Here is a 17,688-nt window from a genome sequence, read left to right as displayed (position 1 = left end):
TTTCGTAGTTGTGCATTTGAGTTTTCCTTCCTATGCACAGTACTTTACACAAGTCTTTTATACTGAATTTCATCTTGTTGGTTTCAGACCAATTCTCCAATACGTTAAGGTCATTTTGAATTCTAATCCTGTCCTCCAAGGTGCTTGCAACCCCTCCCAGCCTGGTGACATTAGCAAATATTATAAGCGTACTTTCCAATCCATTATCCAAGTCCTTAATGAAACTAGTGAATATTGCCTGGCCCTTGTGGCACCCGGCTAGATGCACCCTCCCACTTTCACAGCAAACCATTGATAGCTACTTTTTGCATATGGTCTGCCAACGAGTTTTGCACCCACCTTTATGCTAATACAATCTAGACCACATTTCCCTAATTTGCTTTTGAGAACGTCATCTGGGACTGTGTCAAAAGCCTTACTAAAATCAAGGTATACCAGAACTGTTTCCCCTCCCTGCTCTCCCCTTCCCCCGTCCCCACTGATTCTCAATCCCAGTCTCCTTGCCCAGCCAGCTCCAGTCCCACCTGCCAGCGCCTCATCTGATCTCAGTCTGCTCCCAGTCCCAATCTCCTTGTATAGCCAGTTACAGTCTCCCTTCTGGCTCCCAGTCTCGGCCTCTGTCCCCAGTGCTGAGTTTCCTTCTCTCCCCTGTCAGCCTCCAGTCCCAGTTTGCACTTCCCCAGGCTCCTTGTCCTCATCTAGTCCTCCCTCCCCCTTGCAGATCTGTTTTTTGTCTCCTCTGCCTTCCAACTAGACAGCTTCCTCCTCTACACTGCCTGGGCCCCCGGGGGTTCATTGAGCACACAGGAGTGACAGGCTCCGTTTCTTATTTCAGGATTCTGGACCCAGACCCAGCACAGCCTAGTAGGGAACATCCTGGTCAGCCCCAGGCTGCCGCATGCTCAGTGTGTATGAAATCTTCAGGGAATGTAGCTGCTAAAATCACTAGTGAATCTCTAATGATCATGTGTGAACTGTAATTTTTCAAAGGCTTATAACCTGGTGAAATTTGGGCATATTTTCATAAGACCTGTGAACAGCATTCCTGACATGAAGGCTACTCCCTTAAGTCCCTGCTCCAAAGAATGGGTGCATTAGAACTTTTCAGATGCATTGTCACCAGAATTCTTTAATACAGGTAAAGCAGTGTATTTTTACCTAGCCTTGTTCTTGGAAATGGCTGGATCATTTTGGCTCAAATTTTCTGAAAAATTCAGCCTGAGGCCTGGAAAATTTTAGCTTAAATGGTTAAAGTTTGACACTTATACAGTCTTATAAAGAGAAGTGTCGGACAACCTTAAAAAGTGGCGCTGTCTTCATGGAGCCTTAAAAATATAGTTTTTTGTATTAGCCAAACCACTGTGTAACCCTCTAGATGCATACCCTGTTCACTCAAGCAACCACATGCCTGTCTGTCTGTCTATTTATCTAATCTATCTGCCTCTCATCACTGCAGTGTCTGGGCACCTCAATCTTCCTTGTCGCAGTTCCTCCTTCCACGTGTTTATGGCTTCCTGTGTTTGTTATTTATCTTTTCCTGATGTCCTAATCTAAACTTAGATTGTAAGCATGTAGGGGCATGGACTCTGTGTTGGGTAAATCACCATATCTGTGGTGCGTTATCAATGCTAAATAACAATAATGCTTGTATATACCAAGAACCCAACAAGACTTTTAAATACAAAGTGCAGGAATTTTTAAACAGTAAAGGCAAAATTGTAGCAGCTTAATAATGAATTTTTTTGGCCAGATCATAGCTCCTTTGAAGAAAGTTTGGGATCAATATGGATGTGGTGCCTAGGTTGAAGAAATTGCCCTGTTGGGCATGAAAGCATCTGGAGATAAGCATGAAGACAATGAAATATAGAAGAGGGCATGATAGCGATCCAGAAAATTGTAATACCACCTCTAACTACTCTGTTTAATCACTGCAACATTGTCTAATTTTTCCAGGATCAATTTCGTATTTCTATATTCTTCTACAAATATTGTACAAAAATCATATCCATTTTTCAAACATTAAGGGCCAAATTCCACTCACTTTACTTAAATGAGTAGTTACGTGGATGTCATTGGAGCTACTTGGCTGAGTAGAGTGGGAAAGATTTGTGTGCAAATTGATTCCTGTAGGACAGTGAGGGCTCTTCATAACTTGTTAGTTTGGACTCTGATTCTGTACAGTATAATCAGGAACAGGTCTCATTGATGGGAGTCTTTCTCTAGCTGCCTCTCTTGAGGCTGGAGAAGTGTGGGTCTGGAACCTGTGTCTGTTTTTTTATTATTATTATTTTTTTAAATACTTGTAGTACAGGGAGGGAAGTAATGAATCCTTTAGCTTGCAGCTGCCTTGGTGAAAGCTTTGTGAGTCTTTTAAGGTCTTGCCAAATGAAGGTGCATCTATGGTGTCAATCAATGATGCTTGTTTATCTTCACCAGAGGCACAGGAGTGTAATCTGTTGAGTGATTCCAGTGATGCACAGATGCAGCTTGGTGGCTGAAGTGATCATCATCAAAAGTGCATTGTTCAGTGGAAGTCTAGATTTTAAGTCAGATACTTAAAAGGAAGTGAACTCTATCAAAATTTTCAAGTCTGTCCTTCAATTTAGAGCCATCTGAAGATTATTTACTACTTATGAATGCTCACATGTTGACTATATATTGATAAATATATTTAATAAACCAGGAGCTAGTATAAACTACTGGGCAAAAGAGCCAAATATAAATAACAGAATGTTGCCTGGAAGGGGAGCAGTACAATTACACAAGTTGACATCTATTTGAGACTTCAATGATTATTTTAGTAAGCTGTTTAAGCTAAGAAATGAGTATTTATAGCCAAAAAAGAGTCTGTGCAATGTAATCGTATCATGTTTGTGGGTATATATTGTAGAAGGCGGGATAAGTAAGTCTGAAGCAGTATTTAATACTTGTTTAAACACTGAATTCACAGCATAGGAAGTAAATGCCATTCAGAAAAAATCATTATGATATGTAATAGTGCTATCTGCTGAGCAGCCTTTCTTGTAGCTACCCTACCGAGCTAGTATGGAAATCTTGCTGTAGTCCCGATTAAGTAAAGAAGCTTCAAATCAGATTATACCTTTGGTAGTAATTAGATGGAACAGTTACCATCTGGGGGCACAGTAGTTTCTTAAGAAAAAAAATCAATCCATGGAATAATGAAGCCACAGCACGACATAATCTTCTCTGGCTGCAGAAAGAAAATACAGTTTCTCTCAGTTTTATAATGCTTGTTTCAATGTCCATTCTGGAACATTAGAACTCTTCATGGCATGGCAGTCTGTACTGGTCTGGAAAGTGTTCATGAAGGAAGAATGCTCTGGGGAGGAAGACCATAGAATTATTTACTGTACAATGACTAAATGATAAGTAACCAGATTATAAACATTCAGTCCAGTTGTCCTTACGCACAAACAGAAGGAGGTTTGGTCAGTTGACGACTGTACACTATTAAGAGAGAGAATGAATGTCAGGAAAAACTTCCATACACTGAGATCTGTAAGAGTGTGGAATGGTCTCCCAAGGTAAGTGATAGAATCTGCATTTCTGGGGACATTTAAAGCTAAAAGCACTAGAAAATGTACTTTGGAGGACAACACTGGCCTGGAGATGGATTGAATTGCCTAAGAGATTTTTCCATCTTTAACTTCTGATTCTGTAACAGCATTGCAAGGGAAAAGGATTTAATTACAAAAATTCACATTAGAAATAAATATTACAACGGTAAAGGGAATGCAAAAAAATAATGTGGGCTTGCTGAGTGAAATGCTGGGTTCTCTGCTTTGAACAATAGCTACCTAAGGCAAACTCAGTCATGGATTAACTTTAGCCCAGATTAAGCAAATTGATTGTGATGTTTTTGTAGCTGGGCTTCCTTAGAATAAGACTGAAGATGTTCATTTCATGTAGCATGGTCAATTGCACCTACAATAATGTAAATCTCTGAAAACAAGATGATTATCCTTTTATTTACATAGGATGCGACTGTGGGTGAGTGTAATGAAATGCTACAGTATAGAAATTAACTATTGTGAAAAATAGTAATTTTCTCTAGCTTTGGATAAACTATTTAAATGTAATCTCTCTCTTAAAGCATAGCATCAGCACTGTAAATTCTTAAATTGAAAGAGGTGTTGACTGTGGAAGCAAAGAATCTGAGTTCGTTTTCTACCAGAGGAGCATTTGTTACAAAATGGAAATGTATATGATATAAACAGACATTTTTGGTTGTGTAAAAGCAACTGTTATGTAAGAATTCTCAAGGAAAATTCTTAAACTATAAAAACCCTTAAATAAATTAAGCTAAAATGAAGATATTGTATTGATAAAACTATGACCTCTGATGTGAAATAAAGAAATAAATCAATATATGTTGATTATCCACTTTTTGAAATTGTGTAAGATGCATAAGAAACCATATGTTGTTGTCCAAAATTTAATTTGATTAGCTTTAATTGCTAACACCTGTGCAAACTAAAAACACATACAATGTGCTAATGCAATAACTGATTCAATTCTAAAGTACTTTGGAATATATGATAATTATTGTATAAATTTTATATTTCATGAAAGAAGACCTGATTTTCTGCTAATCAATTACTTTTCTGTGCATGTAATTATTCCATAATAGTTAATCATTGGCATTTGTCTTTATGAATTACCTTGTGTGTACTTTTTGTTTGGTTGGTTGTTTTTGGATTATAAATTTCTAGTGTCCAGACCCAGTCTAACAATAATCTATGTATAAAATAGTAATTTAAGTTATTTCTATTCAAAATCTTGATCAGTTTCCAAAACTGAATAACTAACCAGACAAAAAATTTCCAAAACAACCTTTGGACAACTGCAAAACATCATACAGTATTTTAAAAGCGGTTGCGAGTAGCCTTTGGAAACCTTATAACAAAAACTGCCTCTTGAATTAATTTCTTAGCTGTATTAATAGGTAAGTAATTGGGGCAAAATCCACTCCACCCAAGTAATCATACTCTACGGAAGTGGTATGCAGAGGGATTGAGGAGGTAAAGCCACTCACTATAACCTGGAACCAGGGTCTGGGGTTGCTGTGAAGTCTTCACCCCTTTATTGAGGTTGTTATTCCACATGGGCTGGAATAGTAACCTTAGCTCCTGTCTGCCAGTTGAGTGGGGTGGGGTGTTGGGGTTATTCGGGGTGCTTATGAGCCATGTTGTCACTGGTTCTCTCATTACATGTTCACATTTGCCCTGAAGCCACAGTGGTAGAGCTTGTGCTACCATGAGCAATATTAACTCCCACAAGCATTTCCCCCAAGAAAATTACTGTGTTTGGAGGGAAGCATGGTGTGTAGAATGGCTATGCCTCGCTTACATCGCCAGTCCTGACTCACAGTGCAACCAAGTGTCAGGACATTGGCAAGCATGAGGAAAGCATCTAAAGTTGGCTGCACTCCTCCCTTCATTTAGGACCTTAGCTTGCTTTTTCCCCCCTGTGCTGCCCTAAACATGGGAACACAAGGCCTGCAGAGGCAGTGGGAACATTTTAATTAAAAATTGTATAAGACTCTCCTGTTCATATTTTTATGAAGCCTGCAACTACTTTGAACTCGAATACTAATATTTTGAAACTTGGGTGCCTACTGTTGAACACCGAAAACTATATTTAGGCAGCTAATGAATGGGCCTGATTTTTAGAGGTGCTGAGCACCCAAATCTCTTATTGATTTCAGAGGGAAGTGCAGTTGCTGAGCACCTCTGAAAAGCAGACCACTTAGCTAGGTGCCTAATATGGATTTGGAGGTCTAATTTTAGGCACCCATCTTTAAAAATTCTGTCCTGTATGACCTTAATGGAACAGTTAACATTTTTCTGTTGACGTCATGAAAATTTGAGTGTACAAGATCAATCTTGGTCCCCGTGGTTCCAACTCAGTGTTTAGGGTTATTTCAGTTTGTCAACATGCCATGTGTGCCCTTTGCAGCACAGATAATATAATGCAAAGTAACTTCTCTTCCTTCACATCATCTACTTTTCAAAATAAAAGAATTTGTCTATTTCATATTTAAAGAGAGAGGGAAAAAAAACCATGAATTGACAGGGGGAACTAAGGCCCCAATCTTAAACCAGTCTTGTTAAATGTGATTTTTACCTTGAGCCTCAACTGCCTTTAAAGGTGGGAACATTTTCTTATCAGTCCCAGAGCTGAAGTCTTTAGGTGGTGAACTATTTTCTTTAAAACAGGGCACATTTCCCAGTTTCATTAAGAAAAATGTTTAATAGCTGAAGGAGGTAGCATGTTCCTGTACTAAATCTGGCATCTGCATCCAAGTGATACAGTTTCATTTGGGCTATTTTATTTTAATTTTTAAAAAACACACATATAGTCCACAAGTGTGCTATATTCCTTTTTATGAAAAGTATCTTTGAAAAGGACATTGGTTTTGGTAGAGAGATCTTTTCTCCAGGCTGATTAGTTTATAAGTCATTTTTTCCCAGTGTATGCTGTGGTCAGGGCAACATTTACCAGTTCTGTTACTATTTGCCCATTACTTTGGGGGATGCTCATTTATTAGGGTTACTCTTCTGAGGGGGCGGGGGTATTTCTGTAATTCTGTCAATGTATTGCTTGTGTCACTTGTGTTTTCATACAGAGCTCTACTTCTCCCTTCTGCAAGTTCCCTCCCAATGGAGCTATTCTGCAGAACCTAGGTTCCCCAGCCTCCAGCCCCAGAACCAGATGAACACACACATACACATTAAACAGAGCACTGTTGTGTATTTGGTTGTCATGGTTTTTGTTGCTATGGCAACTGAGTTAGATTATTATGGGTTAGCTCAACCGGTTTCAACCGGCTGAGTGAGCTCTCTGTATATCTGTAAATAAAATGGAGGTTTTGGTTAGCTGCCTGCTCTCTGGCCTCAAGTGATTGCTTCCTACACCGGCTGCCCCAAGGATATAACAAGCACGTCTGAACAGACCGGGTCAATCAGCACTCCCAAGCTGACCCCTTATATGTCCCTGGACTCAGCAGGCTGGGTTGAGCAGCACTTCCAAGTTGCCACCTTCATATGCCATGGGCACTGCACCGGAATAGAATACATCTGAGCAGGCTGGGTCGAGCTGCACTTTTAAGCTGCCACCCTCCTATGCCACAGGTTCAGCACATCCCTACCCCTACTTTCACGTTATTATTCTTCTGGTAGTAACCCACTTAATGAGAAAACTCCACAGGATTTATAGGTGCTACAGAGATCTTTAGCTTAGGTACAAGGACCGTTGCTGCAGAGCAAATGGGGAAGCCAAAAACACAAAAGAGGGAGGGAAATAACCAGCTTAACTATAAAAGTTTTTTATTGCCAGGTAATAACCATACAAGGAGAGCCAAACGAACAAAACAGTTACAGTATTAAATCTAACTTAAATTTGATTACAAATGTTAGGTTTAGAAAACTATACCTGATCATACAAGTCAGAGTTAGAAAGCTATACCTAGAGTAGAAAAACAAAAAAAAACAGAGAGAGGTGCATCAGTTCTCACCACTCTGTGAAGCTTGAACCGGTCAGGGTTCCCAGGTGGTGGTCGTATCTGAGGGTCCGGAGTGCTGGAGACAGGTAGAGCACCCAGCATGATCAGTCAGGAGAAGATGAAGTCCCAATGCAACTGATGCAGATTTTGGATCCAGGCATCAGAAAATTTACTTGACCGTGGGTAGGGTTTTTTGTGGGGAAACAAGGGATGACACTAGATTTGTTTATGGGTAAACTGATGGCTCAAGGGAGAATACCAAAGTTGTTTTGTTCAGTGTAGAAAATAGGAGCTGATCATTCCTGGCTATGAGCGGTGTTCCTTGGAGGGAGCTCACAATACAATTAGGCAGCTTCAATATTTTGGATACCAATAAAGGATTTATTACTAGAATTGGTCTGATAACTGCTGAGCTGGGTGTGTGCAGGTGTAGGTTCATTAACATCTGGAGCAGAGATCCCCCAGGATGCCGTGCTTCCCTGCTTTTCTGGTCCCAGAGTTCCGTGTGGTTCTTGCCTTGGAATCTCTGTTCTCCATTCTGTATGCTAATAGAGATGCCTCCCTGTTCCATTTTTGATGCAAATGAGGCTAGGGGAGTTACCTTAATCCTGTCACCCTTGTCCGGAGGGGTTTAGGTGCGTCTCCCACTGCTTTTTCATTGCTTTTTGTAAGTCTTTCTTCAGATTGGTTTTGGTTCAAGCAGAGGCGGGGGGCGGGAAAAGAGGGGTGTCCTTCGTGAGTCAGACAGGCTGGATACTGTGCCTTGGTTCCCCAGGAACACAGAGCTGACAGGTAACACAACTGTTAAAATAAAATACTGTTATTAAAGGATTGTAACTAAATTAATTGAGTAATAGAGCAGGTGCATGTGGAGAATGCATAGGGGGAGTGGTCCCTGTTTTAAAGATCATGGCCCGTGCTTACATTGCTTTCAGAAATAGCATATTGCTTAGATGACTAGAATTTTAAAGCTCATTCTAAAGTTTTAGCTACTGAAAACTGCCATTTTAATTAAAAGCACTGGAATGGCTGTCTTTATAAAAGATTACACTAATTTAAGCCTTTTTCTCCTAGGAAAAAATAATTTCACACTAGATCAACAAGATTTCACTCAGCACAAATGCAAATATTTAAATGGTCGAGTTATATATCCTAAAAGGCAAAGCTTACAATAGAAAAGCAAATGATCTGTCACAATTTATGAAGTGGACTGTTAACTATAGCCACCAAAAGATGCTCTAAACATTAATCTGATGTTACTTACAGTGTAGTAAATCGGGAGTAGCATCACTGAAATCACTGGAGCGCACTGGTGTAAAACTGATGTATTTGAGATCAGAATCAAATCCATTGTCTTTCGGTTTTTGTTTATCTTGGACTGAATTATGGCTCATGCCTCTGCATAAACTCTCCCCTCCTCATGAATATTTCCCTAATACATAATGTGTGAAATGTTGTCATTACATTCATCCTTAAAAAAGAAAACCTCTAATTGCCATTCTAGTCTGACAAAGTACCTCTTTCTAAAGAAAATGCTGTTATACCAAAATGATAAGAGATGTGAAATTACAGTGGAGAGTTCTGAGAGTATTTGAAAGTAAAGCTATGCTAACTTAATCCTACAGTACTGGAGTCTTTGTGGAATTTCGCGATAACAGCTTGGACCCATTTAAGTCAATGATTTTTGGCAAGATTTGCTGCTGTTGATTTTTCTTACAAATTTTCCTTTTGCATCTTTCAGAATGAGGACTATGCTATTACTGCAGTTGTGAGAAAACTTTTACATCCATCTCCTCATCCTTCCAGAGTGCTGTCAAAATGAGTGAAACGCCATCAACGAATTATTCAATGCTTCAGCCAAACTCCTCTGAGAGTGAACAGACTTTGTCTACACGTCACTTCAATGTCACTGAACCTGTTGTGGCCAAACGCATCTGTTTCTATAAAAGTGGAGACCCTCAGTTTAATGGGATCAAAATGGTCATTAATAATCGATCTTTCAAAACATTTGATGCCTTGCTCGATAACTTGTCCAAAAGAGTCCCAATACCATTTGGGGTGAGGAATATTAGTACACCACGCGGGATACACAGTATCACCAATCTGGAGGACCTTGAAGATGGAAAGTCTTATATTTGTTCCCATCAGAAGAAAATTAAGCCCATTAATTTGGAGCGGGCCAGTAAGAAGCCATTGCCCTGGCAGATCAGCAGGCCAGTTAGTGCTCGTCGCCGAGTTGTGCAGTTAGCCAGGGAGAAAGAAGACGGCATTGTTCAGGAAGACAGAGCTGTCAAAATAAGAACCCCTAAAAAGCTCCTTGTTTTCAAAAATGGTGACATAAGAATCAGGTGCACTATAGTTCTGAGTAAGAAGAACATGCAAAACTTTGAGACCTTTCTGGATTCCATAAGTGAGTTAATGCAGTATCCAGTTGTGAAGTTATACACTACGGATGGCAGAAAGGTGAGAATAAACAATGGCATCAGATATGCTTTTCACAATGTTTGCTTTTATAATATTACCAGTGTAATCAAATGATTTGGTTGCTTACATGGCTGGCAAGCACTCTGACCAGTGTAAGGTCCCCTGTGCCCTGACCATCAGCTATCTGCTGCCTTCCTTGTGGACTTGCCTCTGTACACTTATGGACCTTCAAAAAAGGTAGTCAGTTTTGAGGAAGGATGCACACTCATCTTGGGACTGTAGTAACTGAAGCGAGAGAATTTTAATTCTAGGTTTTCATGGAAGCCCACCAGTCTTCTCTTAAACCACTTCCTTCTCTATGTTGTCTAATGACAGCTTTTCCTGGACAGGATGCTTTTCTAGTCCTTTCTCATGCATGCCTCACTCATCCAATCACATGTAACCCTTCCATAGCCCGGCTCCACAATTAGGACATGCATTACGCAGAGCTCCTTTAGAACGCTACCTCTGTTCCCTTAAGAGCCGATGGTCTATTAATGCAGCAGAACAAATTCCTGTACCTACCCATCCCACAGGAGTTGTGAGCATCTTCACAATGATGTATTCAAGTTGTCAAGGCCTGACTAAGTTCACCTTAGGGTACTTAAGGAACTAGCTGAAGAGATCTTCGAACCATTAGTGATTATCTTTGAGAACTCATGGAGAACCATGAGGTACAAAAGGACTGGAAAAAGGCAAACATAGTACCTATCTTTAAAAAGGGAAACAAAGAGGACCCAGGGAATTACATGCCAGTTAGCCTAACTTTAATACCTGGGAAGATACGGGACAAATTACTAAACAATCAGTTTGTAAGCACCTAGAAGATAATAAGGTTATAAGTGGTAGCCAGCATGATTTTGTCAAGAGCAAATCATGCCAGACCAACCTAACTTCCTTCTTTGACAGGGTTCATGCCCTAGTAGATGGGGGCGGCAGGGGAGCTGTAGATGTGATATATGTTGATCTTAGTAAGGCTTTTGACACAGTCCCATATAAGTAAACTAGGAGAATGTGGTCTAGATGAAATTACTATAAGGTGTGTGCATAACTGGTTGAAAAAACAAACTTAAAGAGTATTTACTGATGCTTTGCTGTCTAACGGGGTGGATGGATCTAGTGGAGTCCTATATGTGTCTGTTCGGGGTCCAAAACTAGGCAACATTTTCATTAATGACTTGGATAATGAAGTGGAGAGTGTGCTTATAAAATTTGAACATCATACCAAGATGGGAGGTGTTGCAACCTCTTTGGAGGACAGGATTAGAATTCCAAATGACCTTGATAAATATGGCTGAAATAAAAAAGATGAAATTAAATAAAGACAAATGCAGAGTACCACACTTAGGAAGGAAAAATCAAATTCACAAATATAGAGTGGGGAATAACTGACCATGCAATAGTACTGCTGAAAATGATCTGGGGATTATAGTGGATCACAGACAAATATTGGCCAACAATATGAAGCAGTTGTAAAAAGGGCTAATATCATTTTGGGGTGTATTAACTGGATTGTCATATGTAAGACATGGGAGGAAATTGTCCTGCTCTACTTGACACTGGTGAGACCTCAGTTGGAGCATTGTGCCCAGTTTTGGATGCCATACTTTAAGAAAGATGTGAACAAATTGGAGGGAGTCCAGAGAAGAGCAAGAAAAATGATAAAAGGTCTAGAAATCTGATCATGAGGAAAGGTTAAAAGAAAGTGGGCATATTTAGTCTTGAAAAAAGAAGACATACTGGGGACCTGATAAGTCTTCAAATATGTTAAAGGCTATTATAAGGAGGGTTGTTCTCCATGTCTCTTGAAGCTTAATGTGCAGCAAGGAAGATTTAGGTTATATCTTTGGAAGCTGTCAGGGATGATATAGGTATAGTTGGTTCTGCCTATTGAGGTCCCTTCCAACCCTAAATTTCTGTGATCCCATGACAATGTAATTGCTAATGTAAGAGCAAAAGTATCTATACTCAAAACTCAAAGTCAGATTTCCTGTATGGCTACTACATTGCTGAGGAAAGCTCACAATGCCATAAACTAAGTAACCTTGATTTTTTCCCCTATTTCTCTATATTTTTAATGCGCAAAGGATGAAATTGCTATAAGCAACGTTCAACAGTATTATGTTCTTCATCTGTCTTTGCCACCCACGAGTTATGGCTATAAAACCTCATATAAGGTTATCTTACATTTTATAAAGTGTGGACCAAATCCTAGCCCCCAAAACTTCCAGAAACAATGGGCCTGATTCTCCTCTTGCTTACACAAGTTTTACATTGTTGTAACTTCATTAACTACAACGGAGTTTCTTCTGGTTTGCACTGGTATAACTGAAAGGGGAATCAGACTCAGCTCCACTGAACACCCATGCAGGGTGAATCTTTCACCTTCCATCTGGTGAAGATGTGATTCCTGTGTTCGGTGTCCACAAGTAGACATGAAAGAGAGAAAGGGGCATGTCACCTACAAGCTAGCAAAGCACATTCCATGAGGCTCAAATTCCTTGTAATTGGAGGAGCAGGAAGCCAGGTCCACTACTAATTCTGTATATTTGGCAGTATGCAGCCACAGACTACCCATACAAGAGTCCGGTAATATATTTTGTGGCTGAAGATTCTTCCCTTCACTGACTCGTACACACACACACTCTCACTCAGTCATTTCATGGCCGTTGATCATCTCTATATTGAGATAAATCCAAACTCCATTTCCAAAATTTTGAACTTCAGGGAAATATTTATCTGGATCCAAACCTTGCTTGACCGTATCATCTTCTAATATATTTACACACTTACAAAGACACAGCAAGTGCATTACCCCATGTGGAAATAAATTCCACTCTGGAATAAAATCCAGCCCTTTTTAATAGCCTGCTGCAATGCTATATATGTAGAAGGGTAGAAAGTGAAGAAAAAACTATGTGGAAAGACTAAACCTGTTGTATTATTACTGTTTGTTACTGATGCAGAGAAATTGATTTGTTGTGGTTTTTTCCCCCAGGTTCCTAACCTTCAGTCTCTGATCTTGTGTTCTGGGGCTATTGTGGCAGCTGGGAGAGAGCCTTTTAAACCAGGGAATTATGATCCTCACAGGTATTCACTACCTGCTAAGTTGCCGGGACTCTCCAGTCGTGTGTACCCCAAAGCAAATGCCAAATCAGAGAGCAGAAATAGTAAGTCCCTTTAATTATTTTGTATTTTCTCAAGTGATTTATCTCTTTCACATTTTAATGTTAAAAAAAAAAACCATAGCAATCTGATTATGATCAAGGGTATTCAAGCAGGCCAGTTGAAACAAAACTATTTATTTTGCTCAAAATTCCTCAGTAGGCATCAGAAAGATCAAAGCATTAATTTTCATTTTGGAATTCAAGTTTCTGTTAAAAATTCAGCTGGCTTACATATTTCCTTTCAAACAGAATTATTTGGACTTGTATGTGAACCTATCAAAGCATATTTTAAAATGGGCTGATCGTTGCTAATCTATCCACATCATGCTTTGTGCATACTACAGCAAGGGTAAAAGAAAGCACACAGTTTGATACAGAGGACAAATGTATGTATCCCTTCTAGCTGAACTTTCTGATGGTATTACAGCAGAGCAAATGTATTATCATGCAGTGTTCAGATATTAGCTCAGTAAATGAATGGGGATATTTTGTCATATCCTTAATTTCATATGTGCCCATACCTAACTAAAGCAAACTGGGAAAAGCAAGGAAATAAGCAGTTAAGTTATTCAGTATCCAGGTGCCCTCCACACATTTCAACTTCAGCTAGTTCCTTTCCACCACTCTGTGCCCACATGTATCTCCCCCCTCATCCTGAACAGTCAATATGTAGCCTTAACTCTGTTTATTGGCAATATGTTCATGTGTTCATTTAAAATAGGCATGGTGTGACTTTCATAAAGTTACAGTGTACATTGTATTCATTTGTGTAAGTGAGGTACACTGACTATTTGTCTATCTAAAGTGCTTATATGGTTCTGCTACCATAGCATTCGATGTATCCATCCACACAACACTCAAGAGAGGTAGAGAAGTACTAACATCCCCATTGTACAGACAGGAAACTCTCATAGAGAGACTAAGGGTTACATTTATAAAAGTGATTAATGATTTTTGGATGCCTCAGTTTTTGGGTGCCCAACTTGAGACACCTTACGGGCCTGAATTTTAGAAAGTGCCACCACCCACTCTGTATTTCAGGACCTTTTAAGATTTCTTAATTTAGACACACATGATCCCGAGTCACTTTTAAAAACGTAGGCCTTAAAAACTTGCTCAAGATCACACAAGAAGTCTGGGGTAGATTGGGGACTTGAAAGTTGAACCTCCTGACTCTCAACTCATGCCCACAACAGGGCACCATACTTCCTCACATCCTTATGGCTGTGACATGTTTTTCAGTAGTGTTTGGGTAAAGTTATGTGAATAGGTGATTTCCCCTTGGCTCCTCATGGAGCTGTTACACGGGGTGCCTGATGAGCTGAGGAAAGAGAGAGTGAGGATGTTGGGGAAGCCAACAGGTGATCAGGCATGAGGTGATTTTGAGGAAGAGAATTTTTTGGGGGGAGATCAGGTCTTTCTGGAGAGCCTAAGATGTGTGGGGGAACACAGTACTTCTGTGGCAAGGCATTAGCTCGTCTAGGGCTTCCTGACACTGCTGCCTCTGCTGCTCACCAAGACACCAGCACTGTAAAGCTTCCTGAAGTGCTGGAGAACCAAGGCAACAGTGCTGGAGGAGCTCATTTTCTCTGCTAATTTTCCATGGTGCTCCTGCCTTGCTGTGCTGAGGAGCCGAGGCAGCATCAACTGCCAATGCCTCTGCACAGAGACACTACGCTCCCATTCATACATCCCTGCCCAGTGCCCCTGCTGAATATCTCATGTCCCCAAGTCCACTCTCTTTAGTTTTTCCCAACTTCCACCCTGTAGCCCACCCTGATGTCTCTTGCCCCATATGTCGTCACCAGGGCTATGTGTACAGGATAGCTGATGAGTTAAGAGAACAAGTAGGGACATTCTGAGGCAAATGAAATGACTACAAAAATCAAAGTTGTCAATAAGTTTTTCTCTTCCATCTAAATTTTGCCTATAATCATGGCCAAGTTGGCAGCGTTAGAATATGGAAGTAGCTGACAGATCTGGAAAGTTTCATCAGCTAATATTGGGCAAATGCAGTTAAAGCAAGAGGAATAACTCTTTATGTATTTTACTTTAAAAATTCAAACTGCCCTATGTCGGAGACATCATCAGGTTATATGAGGTTATATGAGTGTAAAGTTCAGAGTTTTGGGGGACTTCTGTTGTTTTCATTCCATTTCCAGAGGCGAGTGAAGTTGAGATTTTTATTTACAGAAGTGAAAGGTCTGGTCTCTGGAATGAGAGCCAGACTGAATTTACCATAATTTCTCATTCAGTTCCTGGAAAAGCCTCTACAGTGGAAACTTGAAAGAGGCAACAAATCTGAAATAGTGTGTGTGTATGTAACAGTAACCCTGGCTTGAAGTGGTTTCCATTATATGTGGGGTTTATAGTATGGTTCAATTACTTTCAACACCCCCACTATACAAATTGTTCCAGCACCCTGTGACAGTGTCAAGTTATTACAAAGTAATACAAACACATTTTAGAAATACTTCACTGTGTGCAGACAAACATATTAGAAGCCTAATTTTATGCCCATTGAAGTCAATATGAATATTCTCATTGCCTTCAGTGGTCTTTTGACCAGGTCCTAGAGAACTGTAGCATATATGCACATTATAACTGCATGATGTAAATTAAAATGCATGATGTAAAAATCTTATTATAAATGTCTGGTTAAAAATTTAAATGTAAACATATATAGAAGTACATGCTAATGGCCCAATTCTACAATGTTTACATACACGAGTAGTCCATGGGACTATTCAGATAACTAAGAACTAGTCATATAAGTGAAGGGTGTAAAATCAATTCCAGAGAGATTTACTCTTGATTGACATGTTGTAGCACTCATTAACGTTCAGGTTGTTATGTACTGCATGTGCATTTGGATCCATTAATTGCTATTAAATCATCAAGAAGTAGTAAAGGAAAAAGCAGGTTCCATGCTTAATATCTTGGGGCCTAATCCTCTGAGGTCCTGTGTGCCTCCTGCAGGGTGGGAAAACACATTCAATGACCAAGTTGATGGAACTGGATGCATTTGGCACTTCACAGGCTTAGGACCGTAAAGATTGTAACACTGGTGTTAGAAGGGTCATGTTGCAAAACAAAATAAAGAAAATTGCACCAGCAGGAAAGTTCAGTCTCTTCTTTTTGACAAGTGCTTGGAAATGAGTTAGAGAAAACAGACACCTTACTGTAATAGTTTTTCTTTGTTACAATAATTTATTCAATCCCAATGCTCACAAAAAAAAATTCCCAAAACCTTTCATTGGGTACTAATCATACTTTGTTTTTTTCCTTTTTTCTGTCTCCTTTCTTTGCTGCCTGCCTGCTGTCTTTCCGTCTGGATTCTTATGCATGATGATTATCTTCTATACTTTCCATCTAATATTGTGAATTTGTGTGCTTTCAATATAAATGTTGAAAGTGAGTACACAAATGCCCTCAGGAGCTCAAATTTACTCAGTTTCTTCTGATAAAGGTTACAGCAATGATAACTCAGATTCGTCTTGCATTCCTGACAATTACATGGGCTTAGCAGAAAATCATTCACATGCTGGTGAAGATTTATCAATGGTGCGCTCTGAAGATGACATTGAGAAATCTGTTCATGTTAATCAAGATGGCAGTATGACAGTAGAGATGAAAGTTCGATTCAGGATAAAAGAGGAAGAAACCATAAAATGGACAACCACTGTCAGTCGTGTTGGTGTTTCTGCTGATAAAAATATCAAGATTTGCAATTCTGCAGTAGGTGCAGAGGATCATTCATCTGATTTAAATATTTCAGCATATATAAAACCTACAGAGGCTCCAGTCTTGGAGAACTACAATAATGATGAGAGTGACTCACTGCAGCAGATTAACACAGAAGCAACAAGTAAAGAATCAGAATCTGATTTAAGCACTTCTGATTATAAAATCTGGCAGAACTCTTCTGCAAACATGAATGTATGCAATGTATCAGAGGATAAAGTCAAACCTCATTTTCATAGGCCTCCTACACCTGGGCCAAGAAGAGTGAGACAAAAGAAAGCATTAGTTGAAAGTGTCACTGTAATATCTGACAAAAAGGTTCAGGAAAAAATGATAGGACAGTTTTCCTACAGTGAGGAAATAGAAGATGGGGAAAGCAAATCTGAGTATTGCATGGTCACTCATTCCAGCAGTAAAACATCAAGTACTAATCATTCGAAGCTTAGTGAAATAAGCAACAATGATTTATTAAAGCTTTCTTTAGAAAAGAAAAAAGAAGAAACTCTGATTAAATTAAGCCATAAAAGTCATGGTTTAAAAGAAACTACAAATACAAAGACATTAGATATGCCTGATGAAGATGGATTGTTACAGAACATTTTGGAGGAATCAGTTGTGGAGGAAGGCATGTATGATAGTTTACTATCAAGCTGCAAAGCTAATATCAGTGGCTTCATACCTTCCTCAACAATTTACCGGGCAGATAGACCTCTTTCAGCAGACACCATCAACTCTCTTCATGACCAGTGTGGAATTAAAGAAATAAAAAGATCACTGAGTTCTTTCATC

At 39.5% G+C, this 17,688-nt stretch overlaps 1 protein-coding gene across 1 annotated transcript in view; it reads left to right on the top strand.

Moving 5' to 3' along the window:
• RP1 (RP1 axonemal microtubule associated) overlaps positions 1–17,688 on the top strand; it is a 200,837-nt gene that overhangs the window by 42,686 nt on the left and 140,463 nt on the right. The window contains exons 3-4 of the mRNA XM_045004065.1: positions 9,267–9,988; positions 12,987–13,158. Coding sequence (XP_044860000.1) covers positions 9,344–9,988; positions 12,987–13,158 — 817 coding nt within the window. The 5' untranslated portion in view covers positions 9,267–9,343. The remainder of the gene's footprint in view (positions 1–9,266; positions 9,989–12,986; positions 13,159–17,688) is intronic.

This window comes from Mauremys mutica, chromosome 2 (assembly GCF_020497125.1).
Source record: "Mauremys mutica isolate MM-2020 ecotype Southern chromosome 2, ASM2049712v1, whole genome shotgun sequence".
In the NCBI taxonomy this organism is placed as follows: domain Eukaryota; kingdom Metazoa; phylum Chordata; order Testudines; family Geoemydidae; genus Mauremys; species Mauremys mutica.
This window is presented reverse-complemented; position numbering and strand designations above follow the sequence as displayed.